The 21,965-nt window shown below is 37.2% G+C and overlaps 1 protein-coding gene across 17 annotated transcripts in view; it reads right to left on the bottom strand.

Annotated features, from left to right (window-relative positions):
* NEK10 (NIMA related kinase 10) overlaps positions 1–21,965 on the bottom strand; it is a 264,785-nt gene that overhangs the window by 72,409 nt on the left and 170,411 nt on the right. For all 17 annotated transcript variants that reach the window (XM_054479800.2, XM_054479798.2, XM_054479804.2 and 14 more), the window contains one exon: positions 15,791–16,004. In XM_054479800.2, the coding sequence (XP_054335775.1) occupies positions 15,791–16,004 (214 nt within the window). The remainder of the gene's footprint in view (positions 1–15,790; positions 16,005–21,965) is intronic.

Below are 21,965 nucleotides of genomic sequence, written 5' to 3'. Positions count from 1 at the left end.
TCTGAGTTGTTAATTTCTGCTTCTGAGGTCCACCCTGGTTGGCTAACTTACAACCTGAGATGAGAAATGCTTTGGCCTCTCTCTGGCAAAAGATATATGCTACTCAGAAATTTTTCCAATGCCTAAGGCTAGTATGGGGCTTCTAAGTCCAGCCTCAGCTCTGCCACACTCAACCCCTGATACTAAATCCAGGAGCTCTTTCTAGGGCTCAAAACTTTATTGCAAAACCAACTCAACTTCTTCCATGCCTACCTCTTTTCTTGGTCCCAAACCACAAAACCCTTCTTCCTCTAACTATCCTCAACTGAAGTCATTAGAAATTTACGTAGAAGTAAAAACCCAATTCAAGGCCGAAATTCTTATGACCTTTTTTATTCTAAGTAAATCATCTTCTACCCTATCCTGAAGACCACAGCTGCCATCTGCAACCTTTTAAGGACTTTACACCCAAGATGTGTCAACGTTACCACGGTTGAAAAAAGATGAAGGAGAATTTTTGAATTGAGAAAACTTTTTATTCTGTCGATGCAATTAAGATGCTGGAATTCGAATATCTCTAAAACTAGTAAAACTTTAACAAAGGCTTTGTTTCTCTTAAGAACAGGCATGGATAAAACATCAGAGGAAAACATTTTTCTTTGAACAAATGAAGAGTCAGGAGAAGCTGGAGTCCCCGCTGAAAAAGGCAATTCGAGACTTAAGGACGCTGCACTGGCAATCAAAACCCAAGAACCAATTGGGTCATAAATCAATAGTCACTTGTAACTGCCAAAATTTCATCCATGGGTAATCGACTGTTTGCATGAATTCTGATACAGGGGAATTTGCAATCTGAGAGAGATGCTTTTTCAGACTCTGTATGCATAAAAATATGATAATATAGATGGATAGTTTGGGTTTAAAATTTATATTTCTAGGTCGGGCATGGTGGCTCATGCCTGTAATCCCAGCACTTTGGGAGGCTGAGGCAGGTGGATCACGAGGTCAGGAGATCAAGACCATCCTGGCTAACACAGTGAAACCCTGTCTCTACTAAAAAATACAAAAAAATTAGCCGGGCACAGTGGTGGGTGCCTGTAGTCCCAGCTACTCGGGAGGCTGAAGGAAGAGAATGGCATGAACCCAGGAGGCGGAGCTTGCAGTGAGCCGAGATTGTGCCACTGCACTCCAGCCTGGGCGACAGAGCAAGACTCTGTCTCAAAAAAAAAAATATATATATATTTCTATAACAATCCCTTGCAGCAGTTTTTGCTTCAAAACAAAATTGATATAATTTTTGACCTTGCCATAAACCATATGCCACACATTTTCCCTACTGTGATTTCTGGAGTTTTTCACTGTGAGTATTTGAGTATCCAACTCTTTATAAAATTGTTCCTTGAAGAACTGGGGGCACTTTAGTCCGTTTTAAATCCTTTAGTGCTTTGCACAATGCCTTACACATAGCAAAGGCTCAATAAATAGTTGAGCCATTAAGCTGTCCTCAGAAGACACATCCAGCAAGTACATTAACCTATTAAAGGGATTTAGGCAAGAAAAAAGACAAAGTTTTTGGAGACAGAATTTGGCTGCTATCATCTTTTTCACTTTCTAATTACTAAGATTTTTCAAGGAGTAGGAGAGGGAGTTAACTAGATTTTTTTGGCATCTGCATGCATCTATCCTAGGAATGGATAGACACATTCTGGATATCAATACGGCAGCAAGGAGAATACAATGCAAATCAGACAATAAAATTATCACTGACATGGAAATCAGCACCATTATAGAAGATGCTTCCTGTCACCACGCTAGTATAGGCACAATTATGTTTAGCTCGGTTTTGCGCATTATAATGTAATGTTTTTATGTGTGCAGCAGATCATAATACATTTTCAGTTGAATAGCAATTCTAACAGTAACAGACTGACATTACCCAAATTAACTGCTACAGTAGGAAAATTAAGGGCATCTATTTTATTAAAATCAGTGCAATTTTTAAAATTGCCAGAATGTTAGTTTTAGGAGAGAAAGAAAATCAAGAAATAAATATAAAGCATAACACCAGCTATATCCTATAGATGCTTTACTTTAGAACTCTAAAAAATGTGCTATTTCTTTGTGTTCTGAAACATTCATATTCTATTAGGTATATTTTTACCCAGTTTCTTCCATATGTTTTGTTAATAAACTGTACCCTTAAATATCTCAATTTAGTGCTACCAGGTGCTATAAATTCATCCAGCTGAGGTGATCTTTTATCAGTGGCACCGCACTCTATGCTTTTCATGGATGATTGCACAAAGAAAATTCAAACTAGGAGACAGTCCATTGACTGCACACTATTGTAAATCAACTTAGTCCCTACATTTTAAGTTATATTTTTAAAAATCAGCCAGTGTGTTCAGATGATTGAAAGGAACCTTGTGGACTAGACCATAGCTGAGTGAACTGCTCATTGTAGTGGTGAGATAGGAACCTTTTCTCCAGGCCTCCCTATGGAAGACTTGGCTTTGCCACACCGGAGAGGTGGGCTGATGAAACAAGCCTGGAGCCTGGTCCCACCCCCCACCCAGTGGTAGATGGAAATCTTTAATCTTTGATCCTGAAAGTTAGCTTTTGTTTGTTTTTTAGAAATAGGTTCTCACTATGTTGCCCAGGCTGTTCTCGAACTTCTGGGTTTAAGGGATCATCCTGCTTCGGTCTTCTGAGTAGCTAGAAATACAGAGGCACACCGCTGTGTCCAGCTTTCCCAAAATGGTTTGGATGGTAACATCATCTATTTTCATCAGGGAATCTTGAAGAATTTCCCTTCTCCCATTCTCCACATATAGTTAAGACAGCAATAGTTAAATTTAAACCAGAAAAACTGGTGTTTTGGGACCCTAAAAATAACTAATTTATATGGATTATATAATAAAGAAAATATAGTCTCTATAGGTTGGAACTTATTTATTTTGAACTTCTTAAATATTTACACAAAGCTAAAAATTTTACTGTCATGACATAGTTATGATCTCATTATTATGATACGATCTTAATTAGAACTTCTTAAAAGCACTATTACATGTTAATGAGCTGTGATTAAATTAAAAACATTAGGGAATAAATTGGTCATTACAATTCAATCTAAAAATCCAGTATCAAATTTACTATGGTTAAAAATGTTTCACTGTTATCCCATAACTAACCTAGTACTGTATCAGAAATGAATGGATTTTCTATCACTTTTAACTCAAATGCAGGTTTTCTAGAAGGAATAATACTAACAAAGAGGAGAAGAAAAACAATGTCATAATCTGAAATTATCATTTGTTAAGAATACAGAAGATCTGGTCCATCACAACAATACTGACCACCATGTTTTTCTGAGACAGCAGACTAACATGCCAATAGAACTAAATATATATACCAATATATTTAAAAGCATTTCAAATGAGGCCAGATCAGGTAATTCTATTTAACATTTAAAAGAAACAATGGGGGCCGGGCGTGGTGGTTCACACCTGTAATCCTAGCACTTCAGGAGGCTGAGGCAGACAGATCACCTGAGGTCAGGAGTTTGAGACCAGCCTGGCCAACAAGGTGAAACCTGGTCTCTACTAAAAATACAAAAATTAGCCAGACACGGTGGTGGGCACCTGTACTCCCAGGTACTTGCAAGGCTGAAGTATGAGAATTGCTTAAACCTGGGAGGCGGAGGTTGCAGTGAGCTGAGATCATACTACTGCACTCCAGCCTGGGCAACAGAGCAAGACTCTGTCTCAAGAAAAAAAAAGAAAAAAGGAAACAATGGGCCAAGCATGGTAGCTCATGCCTGTAATCCCAGCACTTTGGGAGGCCAAAAGTGGACCGATCATTTGAGGTCAGGAGTTTGAGACCAGCCCGGCCAAATAGTGAAACCCCGTCTCTACTAAAAATATAAAAATTAGACAGGCATGATGGTGGGTGTCTATAATCCCAGCTATTGAGGAGGCTGAGGCAGGAGAATCGCTTGAACATGGGAGGTGGAGGTTGCAGTGAGCCAAGATCACACCACTGCACTCCATACTGGGTGACAGAGTGAGACTGTATCTGAAAAAAGAAAGAGAAGGGAAGGGAGGGGAGGGGAGGGAGGGGAGGGGAGGGAGGGGAGGGGAGGGGGGGAGGGGAGGGAGGGGAGGGAGGGGAGGGGAGGGGAGGGGAGGGGAGGGGAGGGGAGGGAGGGGAAGGGAAGGGAAGGGACAATGTACAGAGAACAATCAAGTGGGCAAGTTTTAAGAAATTTTTTGTTTCTCAAAAAAACAATGCCACTGAAATTTACCAATGCTTAAAGAATTAAAGAGTATGGAATTAGAAATGAGTGGTTATCAACAGGAATGAAACACACAAATTAGAACCTCATTGACTGTTTCATTTTTAACACAGAGTTACATAAGGAAAGGTCTAGTTCTTGTTAAACTGCACATTTTGCACATGTTGTCAAAATTCCAAACTGATTAATTGCCAGTAGAGAAAGAATTAAAAGTCAAGAAAAAGAGTCACCATTGTCTTTTGTTTGGCCCACTGCAATCTCTTCTTAACCAATTTCCCTGATTTCATTCTTGGCTCTCATTGGTTTATTCCTATTCAGCGGCCAGCTATATCATTTTAAAGCCTAGTGGGGCCGCCTTGGCTTGCTCAGAACTCATATCACTCAAGTGCATGCCAGGGACTATGGCACCCGCATGTCCAACTGTCTCTCCCTGCTTCACCGCACTCCAGACACACAGGCCTCCTTGCTGTTCCCCGAGTTTGGCAGGCTCACTCCTACCTCAGGATCTTTGGGCACGCTACTCCTTCTGCTACCAATGTTGTACCTTCAGATATTTGCAGAGCTCATCCCTTTAATGTACAGTTGACCCTTGAACAACATGGGGGTGAGGGGCACCAACCCTCCATGCAGTCAAAAATCTATGTATAACTTTTAACTTTCTAAAAACTTAACTACTAATAGCCTACTGCTTACTAGAAGCTTACCAATAACATAAACAATTAATAAATACTTGATATGTCATATGGTAAATATAGTTTATCTTCCTTGTGATTTTCTTAATAACATTTTCTTTTCTCTAGCTTGTTATTAAGAAAATCACAAAGAAGAGAAACTATATTTACTATTCATTAAGTGGAAGTGGATCATCATAAAGGTCTTCATCTTTGTCATCTTCACATTGGGTAGGCTGAAGACGAGGAAGAGGAAGAGGAGGGGTTGGTTTAGCTGTCTCAGGAGTGCCAAAGGCAGAAGAAAATTCATGTGTAAGTGGATTCATGCAGTTCAAACCCACACTGTTTAAAGGTCAACTGTATTCAGGTCTCTGCCCAAATGTCATGTAATTATAAAGCCCTTCACTGACATCCCTATTTAAAATAGCCTGTCTCCCTGTGTCTACAATCACTTTCTATTACCTTGCCTTCTTTTATTTTTGTTCATAGCACTTAAATGTAGTTTTATTTATCTATTATTTGTCTTCCCTCACTATGAAGGAGGGAGTCTGTGGCTGTTTGGTTCACTACTGTATCAGGAGAATACTAGAATAGGTCCCAGGAAAGAATAAATGCTTAATAAATTTTGTTAAATAAGTAAAATAAAAGATTGATTTTTTGAAATGTTGCCAAGATTCTCCATGTTAAAACAAGGGGTAAAAATAAAAATTGTAGGTATGATTTCTTGAAGAAATTGACAAACTTATTCTAAAATTAATAAGGAAATACAACAGACCTAGAATACCCAAATCAAATTTGACAAAGAACAACAAAGTTGGAGGACTTACAGGGCTTGTTTTGAGACTTATTAAAAAGCCACAATATCAAAAGATACAGAGTTTTGGTTAGATGGGAGGATAAGTTCAAGAGATCTATTGCACAGTATGATGACTATACTTAATAACAATATATTGTATTCTTGAAAAATACTGAGATTGGATTTTAAGTGTTCTCACCACAAAAATTATACTGTGTGGTAATGCATATGTTATGTGGTAATGCATATGTGTGGTAATGCATATGTTAATTAACTCAGTTGAGCCATTCCACAATGTATATATATTCAAAACATCATGTTGTATACAATATATATAATTTTTTGCCAATTAAAATTAAAACATTTTTTAAAAGCTACAAAAATCAAAATGGTGTGGTATTGGTCTAAGAAGAGATATATAATCCATGGTACAGAATAGAGTTCATAAATAGATCTGCAAGAAAGGGGAACCCTTGCAGACTGTTGGTGGGAATGTAAATTAGTACAACCACTATAATGAATAGTATGGAGTTTCCTTTAAAAACTAAAAATAGAAATACCATATGCTCCAGCAATCCCATTGCTAGGTATTTATACACAAGAAAAGAAATAAGTATGTTGAAGAGATATCTGCATGCTCATTTTTATTATAGCACTATTCACAATGGCCAAGATTTGGAATCGACCTAAGTACCCATCAACAGACGAATTGATAAAGAAATGGGAAATTTTTCAGTCATAAAAAAGAATGAACTCTTGTCATTTTCAACAACATTGATGGAACTGAAGGACATTATGTTAAGTGAAATAAGCCAGGCACAGAAAGAGAAATATAAAATGTTCCTACTTATACGTGGGAGCTAAAAAATATCGAATTCATGGAGATAAAGAGTGGAATAATGGTTACCAGAGGCTGGGAAGAGGAGAGGAGAGGGGGGATAAAAAAGGAACGGTTGGGTACAAAAATACAGTAAGATAAAAGGAATAAGATTTAGTGTTTGGTAGCAAAATAGGGTGGCTATAGCTAACAATAATTTATTGTATATTTTAAAATAACTAAATGAATGCAATTGGAATGTTTCTAACACAAACAAATGATAAATGTTGGAGGTGGTTGATACCCAATTACCCTGATTTGATCATTAAACATTTTATTCTTGTATCAAAATTTCACATGTACACCATAAATATGTACAACTATTATGTACCCAAAATAATTAAAGATTTAAAATTTAAAATTTAAAAATATCTATAAACAAAAAAGAAAAAAGTAAATAGATCTACATATATATTGTCAGGCAATTTTCATAAAGATGCTTAGCAAAATCCATGGGAAAAGACTAGACATTTAAAGAAGTGATGCTGGAAAAACTGGATACCCAAATGGCCCAAAAAAAAAAAAAAGTCAATCTCCTCATTATTCTATACATAAAATTAAATCAAAAGGGATCATAGGTCTAAAACACTTACAAAAATATAAAGAATCCAATTTTTGCAACCTTGGGCTAGGTAACAATTTCATTACAAAGAGGCAAAAAACACTGACAACCACAAACAATTACATGAATAAGTCTTTATCAAAATTAAAATTTTCTGTTTATCAAAAAAATGCCATTAATTAAAAAAAACAGGCAAGCCACAGACTATACAAAATGTTTGCAATACATATGTTTGACAATAGGCTCGTTATCTGGCATATATAAAGAACTCCTACAAATCAACAAAAACAGACAAGTAATCCAACAAAATCACAGGCGAAAGATTTGAACAGATATTTAACACATACACATACACAAAGATATATAAATAGCTAAAAATCAAACATAAATGTGCTCAACCTCATTGATCATCAGGAAAATGCAAACTAAAACCAGAAAGAAGTATCATTACACCGCAAAGGCTAAAATCGGAAAGACTGACAATACCAAATATTGGCAAGGATGTGGAACGCCTGGAACTCTCATATACTGCTTCTGAAAGTGTTAAACAGTACAATTTTGAAGAACTATTTGGTGTTTTCTTTAACAGTTAAACATACAACTACCTATAACCCTGAAACTCTATTTCTAGGTCTTTATCTAAGAGAAAAAAGTTATAAACATTTTTGTATGGGTCTTTTTGTAAATATGTTTTCAACAGTGTTAAGAAATTCCAAATCTGGAGAAAACATATGTGTTCATCAATAGGAGGACAGATAAACAAATTATGGTGTAGTCATATAATTTAACACTGCCTAGCAATATGAACAAATTACTAATACACACCACGTGGGTGAATCTCATAGATATTTTGTCATGGAAAAAAAGCCAGCCACTAAAGAGAACATGTGTTTGATTTAAATGAAGTCAAACAACAGGCAAAGTAATTTATAGTGACGGAAATCACCAGTCTTCGTCCTGGGGCAGAGAATTGTATAGAAAGAGGCTTAAGGGAACATTCTGAGGTGAGATAAATGTTCTGACTCTTGTTTGGGGTGGAGGTTACACATGTGCCAAAAGCCACTGAACTAGGCACCTAAAGATGTGTACATTTTACTACATGTAAATTATATGTCAATAAAAAAGAATCGTAGTGTGGATGTGAGAATTGTGTCTGTATTTGTGAGGAAGCCTATAAGACATTGCTTTATTTTCATATAACATAATGAGCATAGAACATTTCCAAAACAAGTCATGATTTTTCCTGATATTTCTCTTCCTACATCATTACTTGTAGCATTTTCACAGCCTGGGGAGAAATTCAGTCAACAATTAACCAGACAATAAAAGCAAAGATGTTCACAAAAATATTGTCCTTTAAAAACAAATCATTTTCTACGTGGCTTAATTTAATCTCCCAGCAGAGGATTGCAGACACATGCCTTTAGTGGTGTGCTCAGCAATTGTAAATGACATATGGTATAATAAAAATAAAGCAACCCAGATAAATAAACAGAACATTTTTTTAATTTGCATTAAAAAAATGAGAATCTAGATGCTTACATGCCTGTTCAATTCTTATATGGTCAACTTTAAAGACATCTGAGAATTTATGAAAAATATCAGTATCTGTCAATGTCTGCTAAAAATCATAGATGAGAAAACTACAATAAGAATTTTATAACAAAGAAGTGAAGTTATGAATGGTTTGTGAATTTAAAAAATAATATTTGCTAATAATTGCTCTACCAGCCTGCTCCTCCAAAGTAGATAGAATTTAAGATGACACTTATGTATGCCATATTTTGACTCTTTGGCAATATCAAATTATCATAGGAATCTTTTTTTAGATTCACCAAAAGCTTAGAGAAAATTTTTAGGACTCACTACATAAGCATTTACTTATTGTCATAAGCATGAAACAATTTACCAAGATCAGATATGTTTTTTTTGGAAAATAGTTTGGGTAGGAATGTGGAGGATGGCTAAGGGAGGGAGATGATCCCTGATAATCTGGATGGAACTGATTTAATCAGGTGGCAGGTCTCCAAAGTGGAGCTGAGGCATCTCTGAGATGAGGAAGAGATTCAGCCTGTGGACAACAGCTTCAGCCCATGACGAAGATTTCCAGCCTGCTCCTCCTGCCAACCATTCCTATGGATTTTGCATTTGCCTCGTCAGTCCCCACAATCATGTAAGCCAGTTCCTTGCAATAAATATCTGAATATGTATCTACTGCTGGTTCTGTTTCACACATTTTGTGCAGGACTGTCAATGTATATGACATATCAGCATCCCTGGCTGCTAACAGTGATAAACAACAATTATACCACCCCATCCCCAGTACACACATTCCTTAATGGCCTCTAGTGGACAGTGCAGAGGTGATATACTGACTGAATCACTTGGTAGAGGTAAGGAAAAAACTAGAGACAAGAAAGTTGGATCTTGCAATGATCCAATGCAAGATAATGAGAATGAGAACTGAAAGGATAAGATGGATTTGTCAGACATTTCAAAGACAGAATTAGTAGAGCTTGCTAACAAAATGAATACAGGATTTCAGAGACAGTGAATTGAAGCTGTCAAGGTTACAATTAAGGTGATATGAGGAGACAGAACATGGCTGATGAAGGGAGGAGAATCCATTCACTGTGGACTTGCCGAGCATAAGTACCTGTTAGACAAGCAGGTGAATGTTCAGTTCAAAATATAGGTCTGACACAGAGAGAGACTGAGATCAGACAGGCAGCTTTGGTGATCTCCAGGAAATGGGTGTGGAAATTATGTTGTGAAACACATCCCAACATATCTTGCCTTTGCAGAAAATTTTGTGCACTTCTCCAGAGCTCTTTTCTTCTACTATTAAGACCAGTTTATGAGGCTGAGATTTATAGACCTAGGAGAAGATAGGGGAAAAGAATACCTGGAGAAAAAGAAGGATATAATAGATGCAAGGGTAGCTTCTGGCAGAAAGGTGGGAACTGGAAATTTCTTCTGGAGCTCAAAATAAGAGCCTGATAGAAGGAAGAGAAAATGAAAGAGCAAGTGCAAGCCTCCTTGTTTTTCCTTCTCACATCCACACCAGCAGATGTGAACCTTGGGATTAGAGTTGGGCTGCTGATGGAGATACACGGAAAGTTTGAGGGTGAAACTGGGGCACAGACAGAAATGACTGGGAGCTTTGAAGAAGCTTCCTGATCATCATGACACTATATACATAAGGCCCATGAGAGCAGAGGCCTTGTCTATTTTGCTCACTGTGGTATACTTTGTACACATAGTGCCTGACATCTATTAGGCACTCAGTAAATACTTGTTGAATGAATAATTGAATTGTAGGCACCTGGGATAGAAGAATAGAAAAGGATGAAGAAGGCACTGGAGCTGATGGGGCTGAGATGGGGTCCCCTAGTGCCTGTGAGTTCCCCATGGGCTGTGTGTGGTGTGGATGGGAATCCAAAGCCCCCATGTGTCTTGTGCCAATGTAGAAGACAGCTCTGGGGCTGGCAGGTGAGTTCACTTGGCCATCACTGCACTGAGGGCCACAGAGTAGGCTGCTTAAACTAAGAATGCCAAGAAAGTCACAATCAAGCCTCAGAGGATCAAAAATAGTAACCCCAAGGTGAGAGTTGGGGCATCGTGGGTAATTCCTTGGGTTTAAACCATGATGATAAAAGAGGCCATGAGTTACAGATGCCATAAACGTTTAATAAGGACAGAGGTCAGCATCCCAAAATCACAGGGTTCATGTCATCTAAGTTCAACAGGGGCCAATAGAAGAAGACCAGAGCCCCTGCCCCTCTCTCATCAACATGGGGATGCTTAAGCTTTCTCCTGTACTCTGTTGCCATCTTCGGAAGAGGACATGGAGAAAAGAACCCTTGGGATGGGAAAGAAACTTTTAGACCGAAAGAGACCGATATAATTGATCCTGACTACCACTACCATTTTCTGCTACCAGCACAAACAGGGGTTCAAAACAAAACGATATATAATTATAGAAAATAAAGTTGCCATCTTGTATACCAATTTTTACCCAAATTCATATGAAATGAAATACCATGGGACTAGATGGAAACCAAGGGAAGCACAAGAGAGGCAGAACATTTAAAGTTAAAAGGCCAGGGATGGAAGAGAAAATGAGGAAGAGTATTCAAAGAGAGAAGACAGAAACCAGGACAGAGGAGTGTAATGGAAAACAATGGGGGGTAAAAAACATTAAAAAGCGGGTATGTACAATAAGAAATAATTAGCCCATAGTGAGGCGGAGCTTGCAGTCAGCTGAGATCGTACCACTGCACTCCAGCCTGGGCAACAGAGTGAGACTCTACCTCAAAAAAAAAAAAAAAAAAAAAAAAAAAAAGGAAAGAATTAGTTCATAGTTTGGCAATTTGCTTGTTAGATATTTTGGAGAAATTCAAAGTTTTAGTCCATGTTACCCACAGGATTTAATTCAAACAGCTTAATGAGGTATTCACAAACATCCATCATCTAGCTCAAGCCTACTTCCCCAGGCTTTTCAAACTACACATATAAAAATATGCATTGTCAATCAGCAGACCCAATTTTCAGTCCTGGGGCTGTCCCTAACTAGCTGGATGACCTTGGACAAGTCTTTTAACCTCTCCTGGTTTCCCTTCCCTTGCGCAATTAAAACATAAAACAATTCCATTTCGAAGTTTGATTCTTAGTATTAAGTGAGCTAAGTTGGAGTTTCTGCACTTAACGTTATTCTTTTCCATCCAGGAGTGACTTCCTTGTCTAGTTATCAAGACCCTATCTTCGTTTGGCTCTGAGATCCTTCCTAGGCCTCATTAATTCATTTCCCTCCCTTATCTCATTTATTTACCCAAACTGTTCAGAATCATTAGAAAGTACCTCCTGCATATGCACATCTATCTTGTCTTTCCAAGCAGATTATCAGCTACTTCATGACTGGGGTTATTGTTTGTAATTTTTTATAAACTTCACTATACCAAGCATAATGCCTTACATTCAGAAGGCATCCAACAAATCCTTGTTCCTTCATTATTAATTATATACCACAGGCATTTTCAATCTTTCTCTCTTTGTGTTATAGATGTGAAAGCAGTTCTCCAAACTGAACAAACTTACTACACTAGTAAAAAGAAATCATCATTCAGCTTTTAAAAAGGGGTGGTGAAGATAAACTTCCTGTCAAATATCACTGGAAAAGTAGTTGTGATTTCTGCAAGTCTCGCACTGAGAGCATGCTTCTCTCATGATTTCTCTTCAGTCTCCCTGGAACACTCAATTCTGCTCCATTTGTACACATAGAAATATGCTTTTTTTCACCCATTTAAATATTAGTCTAAAGCTGTCTCTATAAAATCCCAATAATTCTAATGGAATTGAAGTTTTCCATTGATTCTCCAGGTTTTGTCAGGCTGAATTTCTTTAATACACATTATTGTATTTGTTGGAAAAGATATAAGCAGTAGACTCTTCACAAATGTCTTTAATTGATTTTTCTGCCTGGGATATAAGACCGAAAGGGTAATGATTCTCTGTGTTCACTACACTGTGAACAGTACCAAAACATGGATCACGATTTTCACTATTATGATGCCACAATACCCTCTACATGACAATATTCTAATTATTACACATTAAGTTAAAATTTTACTTCCTTTTACTCTGCATGATTCTTATCATTTTCAACTCTATGCTCTCCTTATGATCTCTTATTTTAAGTTATAAGAATCAGAAAACATTCTTCAAACGGAAAGGTTTGCTTCACTTTCATAGTGGGTAAACCACAGTACACAGAGTGAACTTTTTAGTGAAGACTTCTCTGTCCTTCTAAAACATATATTAGTACTTACCTTTACTAGGCCACTATAAAAATTGCCATAATTAAGAATAGACTAAAATATGAAAGTAAATAGAATACTTCCCCATGAAACAGAAACCTTTAATGTTTCTTATCAATTGTTTGCTTACCCACTAATTTGCAAAATTTCAGTAATTCACAGTGGATCTCTTTATTGATGTTGGGAATTCATAAAGTTCTACTGAACCCACTAATTTCTCTTTCCCTTGACTATAATTTATCACTGGATTGTGTAACTGCATTATTGATAATAACTGCTCTGGGAGAACATTCCAGTATATCTGAAATGAGATAATCATAATACTGCTTAAGAAAAAAAGAGTCATAAAATTTTACACCTATAATTTTTCTGCAGCAATGGTGTAGATGTAAGTTTTTTAAAATAATAATTGGTCCCCAATGAGAAAAATGCCAATTAACTGCATACTGTCTTTTGATGAAATGCAATCTTACTTCCTTCTTGCTTCTTTAATAAAGCTGCATTTTTTCCTTTTAGTTAACATTTGGTTAACCTTGAAATGAAAATATATCAGTAGACTTAAAATAGTGCGAAAGGAGAAAGTATTGTATGACTATTTAAAGCAGGAATATAAACTTTGCTTTGAAGTAAAGCATTTCTCTATGGTCCATAAAAACCTGAATGCTCAATGAGGGCACTGAGGCTGGCTAGCAGCAGGTGCTAATATATATGGATTAACCGTATGCCTGACATAAGGATTTAATGTAGAGACTACTTGGACAAGTTAGCACTAGATTAACAAGTTCCATCAACAAACTATTGTTCTAATAAAAGGTATGCTCATTTATATAACTGATGCTATCTTACAATTTATGCCACTTTTTAAGTCATACAATACATTCAAACACATTAACTCATTTATCCTAGTACCCTCTGAGGTAGATAATATCCTCCACCCCTTAATTTACAGATGAGTATACAACCTCTGGAACATTAAAATCCCTCCCTTAGCTTCAGAGCTTTCCCTTTATTTTACCTGGCGATAGCCTGAAAGCTATATTTCTACAGCTAAAATGACTCTCCAAATACATATGGAAATACTGATAGAGGAAATTATATGGTATCTGGGATTTACTTCAAAATAATCTGGGGAACGAAGGAAGTAGGTGGGAATAGAGATGATACAGGATTAGCCCTGAATAGCTAACTGTTGAAGCTGGGATGGGTACAGGAAGCAATCTTTGCATTTACAAACGTTTGAAATTTTCCATAATAAAGAATTTTTTAAGCTGAGAAGTATAAATAAATAGATAAGTAATGGTCCTTCTCAAGGTGTTTTGCTAAAGATAACAGACTTTCTGCTGTTAGACTGTAAACTAATGCCACTCAGCCCCACATCAGCCACATGAATCTAAAATGAAATGACTCTTTCACATACAACTGGAAATTAGCTAAGTAGCTCTGCAGTGCAGAACTTAATAATAGAAGGCCCCAAATACCTAAGATATATAGAAATAGCTAAATCTCTTGTATTTTAGTCTACTAGGAATACTCTATTTAGAATGCAACATGACATACATAGAATGACGCATTGTTGCCTAGTTATTATGAAGTCAGGTAGTAAAATAAAAAGCAAAGTGAGCTCTAACTCCCTGTCTGAGATTTAACTGTGTTCAGTAAGGGCTATAACTCCAAGTTATATGCTCCTTTACATAAACATATAACTTAAATAATCATCATGGAATGTTCCGCAAAATTACAGCTAGGCTCAGCATTTAAGGCAATGAAGATGAAAGAGTTTCCTTCCCAAATGAAAACTACATTCAGTCTTCCACTTCTGGATTCCAAATCCCTTACGATAAGCCCACCAAACAGTAGTACTTTCCTTCTTTTCAGAAAGCAGTTCACTGGAAACACTGTTATTCAAGAAATCAGAACTGTCTCTTTGAGACCAACTTCTTACATAATTTTCCCAGCTGAGATGGAGCAGGTCCTTAGGATCCTGGGAAGGAATTTAATGACCAGGTACCCTAAGAAAGAGTTTTATGATCCAATTGCCTTGGGCCTACCCCCAGGACAGGAAAAAAAAAAAAAGGATGAAAGTCCCCTTACCAGGTCGCACTGAGTGGAGACCCAAAGCATGAGCAAACAACAGAACATTGATCGTGATTGCAACAAAGACACAGAAGAAAGAAAATAAGAGACAGCAAGAAGAGCATCACTGGCACCATTGCTTGCACATGTGGATATTTGTAGCTTTGGCATCTCTTTTCCAAGCAATGTTCAGAAATATACTTAAATATCAAAATAATCTAAAGGTTCTTGGCAAGAAAAAGAAGACATATTCTGATTTGAAGCATGGCAACATTATTAATACCACAAATGGCAATGAAAGAAATTGCAAAGACCAATGCGAAAAATTTTAAAGGCAAATGTTATTTCCTTCTCTGAATTAACTCACATTTTCATCCATATTCCCAAAAGTTGCAGTCAGATTGCTGAAGAAATTAAATATAAGCATGCACTGCTAATTTTACAGTCTGTAACTTGAACTTCGCTAAGAGAACTTTGTGATACCTCTGATTTTTGCAAAAATACAATAAATTATGGATTCATTCTTAGGAAGGTCAGTTATATATACTTATTTTAATTTGTGTATGAGATACAGAAATGGATATAAATATGTAACTATACTACTGAAATATTGCATGTAACTATTTTTCTAACTTTTGATGAATGTTCCTTAAAACAAGCATGAACAACTTCAGACAGCCCATTAGAGTGCATCATGAACAGATTGAAATATTTGCACTTACATGAGATAGAAGAGTCAGCTCATGGTGACATGTGATGGTGTTCTGGTTGGCTTCCATAAAATACCTTTGTGTGCGTCTTCGTTCCCGTTCTAGCTTCTTCTCCAAGGACAACTGGGATTTAGATAAGTTGTCTAAATATTTCATCATGACATCTGATATCATCGAACTGACTTCTACAATATCTGGACGAGCTTCCGCATCAGGAGTGAGGCACCTAAGATAACATAAGATAATTATAACACTCTGGTCAATGTTGGGAGCAGGCCACAGAGTGTAAAGGGTCAAGGTTAAACTCCACTGTGTGTCCACTATGGTATTTTCACCTAAGATAACCTGGGATAAGATGGATATCAAGCACAGCTTTAAGTCCAAGCCTTCTCAAAAGGCATTTGGAAAGCTAAGGAAGGAAAAGGAGGCAGCGTTATTCTCTTTGCACTTGGGCTGGAAGGTAAGGGTTCCAGGCTGAGCATGAAGATGCTCTTCGGGTCTCAGGATGGGCAGATGGGACCATCTTCTCCTGCATGGGTTGGCTGCTTTCTGAAATCACTGCCAACTCACTGGCAGGTGAAAAAAAAAAAAAAAAAAAAAAAGCCCAGTATCTAAGCCTTTCATTAGTGTGGATATTCTAAATTCTTAGACTGCAGATGTTTAAGCTGCTTCAAGGTAATATTAGCAGCTGAATTATCAGCTGAGCTTTTCTAAAAATAAAAATAAAAAAAAAGCAACGTAAACTAGTTTTATAAATTATATAGCTACATATTATGGTACATGGGAATGGAAATGACCTTCATTCTCCTGGCATATAAGTCATCTCCTTGCCCAAGGTTACTCTCCTGGTCCTGTATTTGCCATCACTGGAAAAGGCACCACAAAGAAGATGCAGTTTAGCATCATAACTCAGCATGCAGGCTCTGGATCATTTTGCTGGGGCTTAAAACCTCATTTACCATTTATTAGGTCAGATCCTGGGCAAGTTACATAGCTTCTAAGACTCAGATAGCCCACCTGTAAAATGGGATAATTATAGTATCTACCTCATTAAACTGGTATGGTGTTTGAATGAGGTAATCTCTGTGAAGTGCACACACATTGTAAAATTTCAATAAATTGGAAAGAAAATCCACACTTTTATGTATCCTCTATCCCTTCCTACATTTAACAAACACCAAGTCCTGTGACTTCTACCTTCTAAATATTTCTTGAATCCACATCCTTCCCCTGTAATCCCACAGCTATTTGGCTATTACAACGTCACTTACTTGGACTACTGAAAGAGTCTCCTAAATAACACAATCATTTCTTGTCTACCTCTGGTCTGTACTGTAAACTGCTAACCAGAATAATATTCCTAAATCTGACTATATTATTTCTCTACTCAAAATTCTTCAAGAGTTGTCATGGTCCAATAGGATAAAATTAAAATTCCCAGAATGCTATACAACGTCTCTCTTGAACTGGCCCTTAACTTCCTCCACTCTTTCCCCTCCTCCAGCAACACATCCAATGCGGCTACCTGCACTTCCCCAAATAGCACCTGTCTCTCCTATACCCCCATTTCTTTGCTTATTTTATTCCATATGCTGGATTTTTTTTTTTTGCCAATGGTGTCTTATCTTTCCCAGCCATCATCTCTTATATACTTGCCAAAATCCCACTCTTTTTCCAGGCTCCATTAGGAATACTTTTGGACTGCCCTCAGACAGATATCCTGAGCCCCTTTTGTACATTCTTTTTGCACCATTTGCACTTAAGTACTTAAAACTATTGTAATTATTTTATTATAATGGTCTGTTTCACCACTAGCCTGGAAACTTCTAGAAAAGAGGGACATGTGTCCTCTTCACTATGATCTCCCAGCATATACAATGGAATCTGAGTCCTGATAGGTATTCAGCAAATGAATGAATTAATCAATGAATAAATCCACAAACAAACTCAGCCTAGCATCTAAAAAGTTTACCTACCCATAACCCAAAATATTTGGCCATAGACTTTTGGATTCCCAGGAACATTTCCTACCAGAAGTTCCAGGATAGTCTCGTTGCTCTGAAATGACTCCCTGCTTAGGTATTTCAGAGAAATTCTTAAGAGCAACTGAGTCAGAGTAATAATACATGCTAAAGATTGTCTACCAATGATTCTGTAAACAAATAAGCATAAAATCTTGTCCTAAAAAAAATTGGGGATATTCTCATCTCATCCACTTTGTCCCCACTCCACTCTGAAAGGCCAGATGGAAAGAATTAGAAGATTACCTTGTTCAATTACATTCATGTCATGTTTTAAGATACAAAGAATTGAAAGGGGTGAAAAATATAAAGATCCATTTGTCCTTGGAGCTAGCTGAAAGTATTAACTTTGTTAGTCCTCATGACTGCTTCTGAAGCAAAGCACCAGGCAGCTTATGCAACCAGGCACAGAGAGAGAAAAATAAGGCAATCATTTTAATAGAATATTTTATACATAAAGAGAAATGTTCTTCCTTTTTAAAAAGTAAACAGACAACATTCTCTTAATAGTATACTGGTAGGTAAAAATAGTAATCCTAGTACTGAGCAGAACAAAAAAATATATTTATTTTCTGCCCCAAACTCCTCAGGGTTGCTGAGTTATTCTCCCAATTTGAAGGCCTGCTAGGAAAGACAAGTTTCAATAACAAATGTGCTTGCATACCACATGAGCAAACAGGAAAAAGGAAAGATGCTGCACATTAGAAATGCAAACTGTGTGAGCTCTACTTGACAAGGATGTGAAAAATAATGAGAAGATAGTAAAATAGAGGAAAGAAGATATATATGATTAGAAACAATATATTGTTTAGGAATGATTATAATAAATGTTTCTGTCAAGAGCTGTCTTCTATTTCAAAGGCTCTATCAAATTACTAAAGATTGGCTGTGAGCCTGATCTTTTGCTGAGTCATAAATGATCATTAAGAACACTTGCCTTTATGTGTCCCTTGCATCATTGCTTTAAGAAAATAGGAAATTTGAGTTTGTTCCCTAATTCTTTCAGAACTCAATTTTTTAACACTAAAAATCCAAAGCAAATTAAATATGCAATTGCATATAATTCATGATTGATTTCAGTTTTAAGTCAAATTTTCTAAAAATAAAACTTTATTTGGAATGTAAACCCAGACAATGAGGAGTCTTAACTTTAAACGAAAATAAATTTATTACAGAATGCACCCTGTAATCTTAATTTATTGTCAGATATAAAGTTGAATTGTCAGTTCTAACTTATTATGGCATCTTAGTATTTTGAATTAAAAGCAATCTCAAATTAAGAAGCTCTTTCCCTCAGCAAAGCCTTCACAGACGCTGGTCTGCGAAATGCTGCTTACTATTTGAGAGTTAATGAATGTTCCAGGTTCTCAGATTACATGTCCTTTCTTCAGGGAAACTTTTCGCAAATTCCCAGAGTAAGACAGGTCCTTCTGTAATCTCTCATTGCCCCCTGTACCATTTTTCATCACATTTATCACAATTTGCTTTATAGACTTCATTCTGTAAATAATACAATATCATTATTAATAATAATAATACCTAATTTTATTGAGTGCCTACCACTTGCTGGGTACCGTGTTAAGTGTGTCAGAAGCACTATCTTATTTAAGCTTTAAAACAAGCCCATGAAGTTAAGGGAGGAGACCACCCTCATATTGTCTTATGCCCAATTTCTGCCTCCAAAGAAAGAAGTAAAAACTAAAAGGCAGAAATGGAATCCACAGGCAAATAGCCCAGCACCGCACCGTGGACCTGTTAGTTAAAAATCAACTGCTTGTGTTATCTATAGATTTCAGACATTGTATGGAAAAGCATCGTGAAAATCCCTGTCCTATTCTGTTCTGTCCTGATTACCAGTGCATGCAGCCCCGAGTCAAGTACGCCCTGCTTGATCAATCGATCACGATCCTTTCACACAGACCCCCTTAGAGTTGTAAGCCCTTAAAAGGGACAGGAATTGCTCACTCGGGGAGCTCAGTTTTTGGAGATGTGAGTCTGCCAATGCTCCCAGCTGAATAAAGCCCTTTCCTTCTACAACTCAGTGTCAGAGGGGTTCTTGCCTGTGGCTCGTCCTGCTACAAAGTAATTACTACTGCTGCCCACACATCATAGATGAGAAAATTGGGCCTCAGGGAAGTTAATTTGAGTGGAAGAGGGGCATTAGAATCCAGTTGACTCCAGACCTGGTGACGCTCTAAACCTTTACACTCTAATGTTGCTATCTGACTCCCCTACTAATATGTTAACCCCAAGAGTCCTGGGTAGCCATAGCCAGGGTCTATTAGTTTCAGAAGAGATTTACAGTCCTATTTGCCCAGATTCACAAAATCAAAGCAATGTCTCTGCACCTTGTTATTTGCGCTACCCCTCCCTCGCCCTTTGTGGCACTCAAATACCTATTAAAAGGAGAAATTAAATGAGCAAATGTGGTACTTTTGTCTTGACACCTCTGACGACTCTGTCAATTTTTAATGTACTTTCCAAAAAACAATAGAGAACAAGAACAAATCATAGAGTTGAGCAGTTTAAATGTATTTGGATTCATTAGCAACAAGGCATGATCCAGTATTTGTGGAATCAAATGATTTAAAGACAGGTTCGTCTCATTTCCCATAGTATTAACCATGATAATTGCCAAAATTGCTCAAGTATTTACCATTCTGCAAGCCCTATCCTAAGTGATTTGCATATGTTACTTTGTGTAATCATCACATCAGCCTAATGAGACTGGTACTATTATGATTCTCATTCTACTAGATCAGAAAACAGGGATGCGGAAATAATGGTCAAATCACTCTTTTTTTTATTTTTATTAAAAAATTTTTTTTGAGATGGAGTTTTGCTCTTTTCACTCAGGCTGGAGTGCAATAGCCCAATCTCAGCTCATTGCAACCTCCACCTCCCAGATTCAGGTGATTCTCCTGCCTCAGCCTCTCAAGTAGCTGGAATTACAGGCGCACACCACCAGGCCTGGCTAATTTTTGTATTTTTAATAGAGACGGGGTTTCACCATGTTGGCCAGGCTGCTCTCAAACACCTGACCTCAGGTGACCTGCCTGCCTCAGCCTCCCAAAGTGCTGGGATCACAGGTGTGAGCCACCGCACCTGGCCTCAAATCACTTTTTAGAGTTTGCAACTGTTTACATGACTTAGCCCCAGGTAGGCCTGTCTTCAGAGCCTGAGGCCTTAAGACTGTAGATTTCGGCTTCACTGTTGTTGTATAGAAATGCTAGTGATTTTTGCACATTGGTTTTGTATCCTGCAAACTTCACTGAAGTTGTTTATAAGCTTAAGGAGCTTTTGAGCCAATACTATTGGGTTTTCTAGATATAGGATAATGTCATCTGCAAACAGGGATAGTTTGACTTCTTCTCTTCCTATATGGATGCCCTTTCTTTCCCTTGCCTGACTGCTCTGACCAGTACTTTCTTTTTATTTTTATTATACTTCAAGTTTTAGGGTACATGTGCACAATGTGCAGGTTAGTTACATATGTATACATGTGCCATATTGGTGTGCTTCACCCATTAACTCGTCAATACTATGTTGAAGTATTGTGCTGATTTTCAAGAGAAAATTACTGTGATTACTGTGTAGAAGTCTTGTGCTGATTTTCAAGAGAAATGCTTCCAGTTCCTGCCCATTCAGTATAACATCGGCTGTGGGTCAAGCCAAGAGCCAGATCAGGAATGCAATCCCATTCACGATTGCCACAAAAAGAATAAAATACCTAGGAATACAGCTAACCAGTAAAAGAGCTTTACAAAGAGAACTACAAAACACTGATCAAAGAAATCAGAGATGACACAAACAAATGGAAAAATATCCCATGCACACAGATAGGAAGAATCAATATCACTAAAATGACAATACTGCCCAAAGCAATTTGTAGATTCAATGCTATTCTTATCAAATTACCAGTGACATTCTTCACACCACTAAAAAAAAGATTTTTAAATTTACATGGAACCAAAAGGGCACCTGAATAGCCAAGACAATCCTAAGCAAAAAAAAAAACGAAGCTTGAGTCATCATGCTACCTGACTTCAAACTATACTACAGGGCTACAGTAACCAAAACAGCATGGTATTGATACAAAAACAGACACATAGACCAATGGAACGGAAAAGAGAACCCAGAAATAAGGCTGCACACCTACAACCATC

Source organism: Pongo pygmaeus, chromosome 2 (genome assembly GCF_028885625.2).
Source record: "Pongo pygmaeus isolate AG05252 chromosome 2, NHGRI_mPonPyg2-v2.0_pri, whole genome shotgun sequence".
Taxonomy (NCBI): domain Eukaryota; kingdom Metazoa; phylum Chordata; class Mammalia; order Primates; family Hominidae; genus Pongo; species Pongo pygmaeus.
The sequence above is the reverse complement of the archived record's forward strand: the minus strand, read 5'-3'. Positions and strand labels throughout refer to the sequence as shown.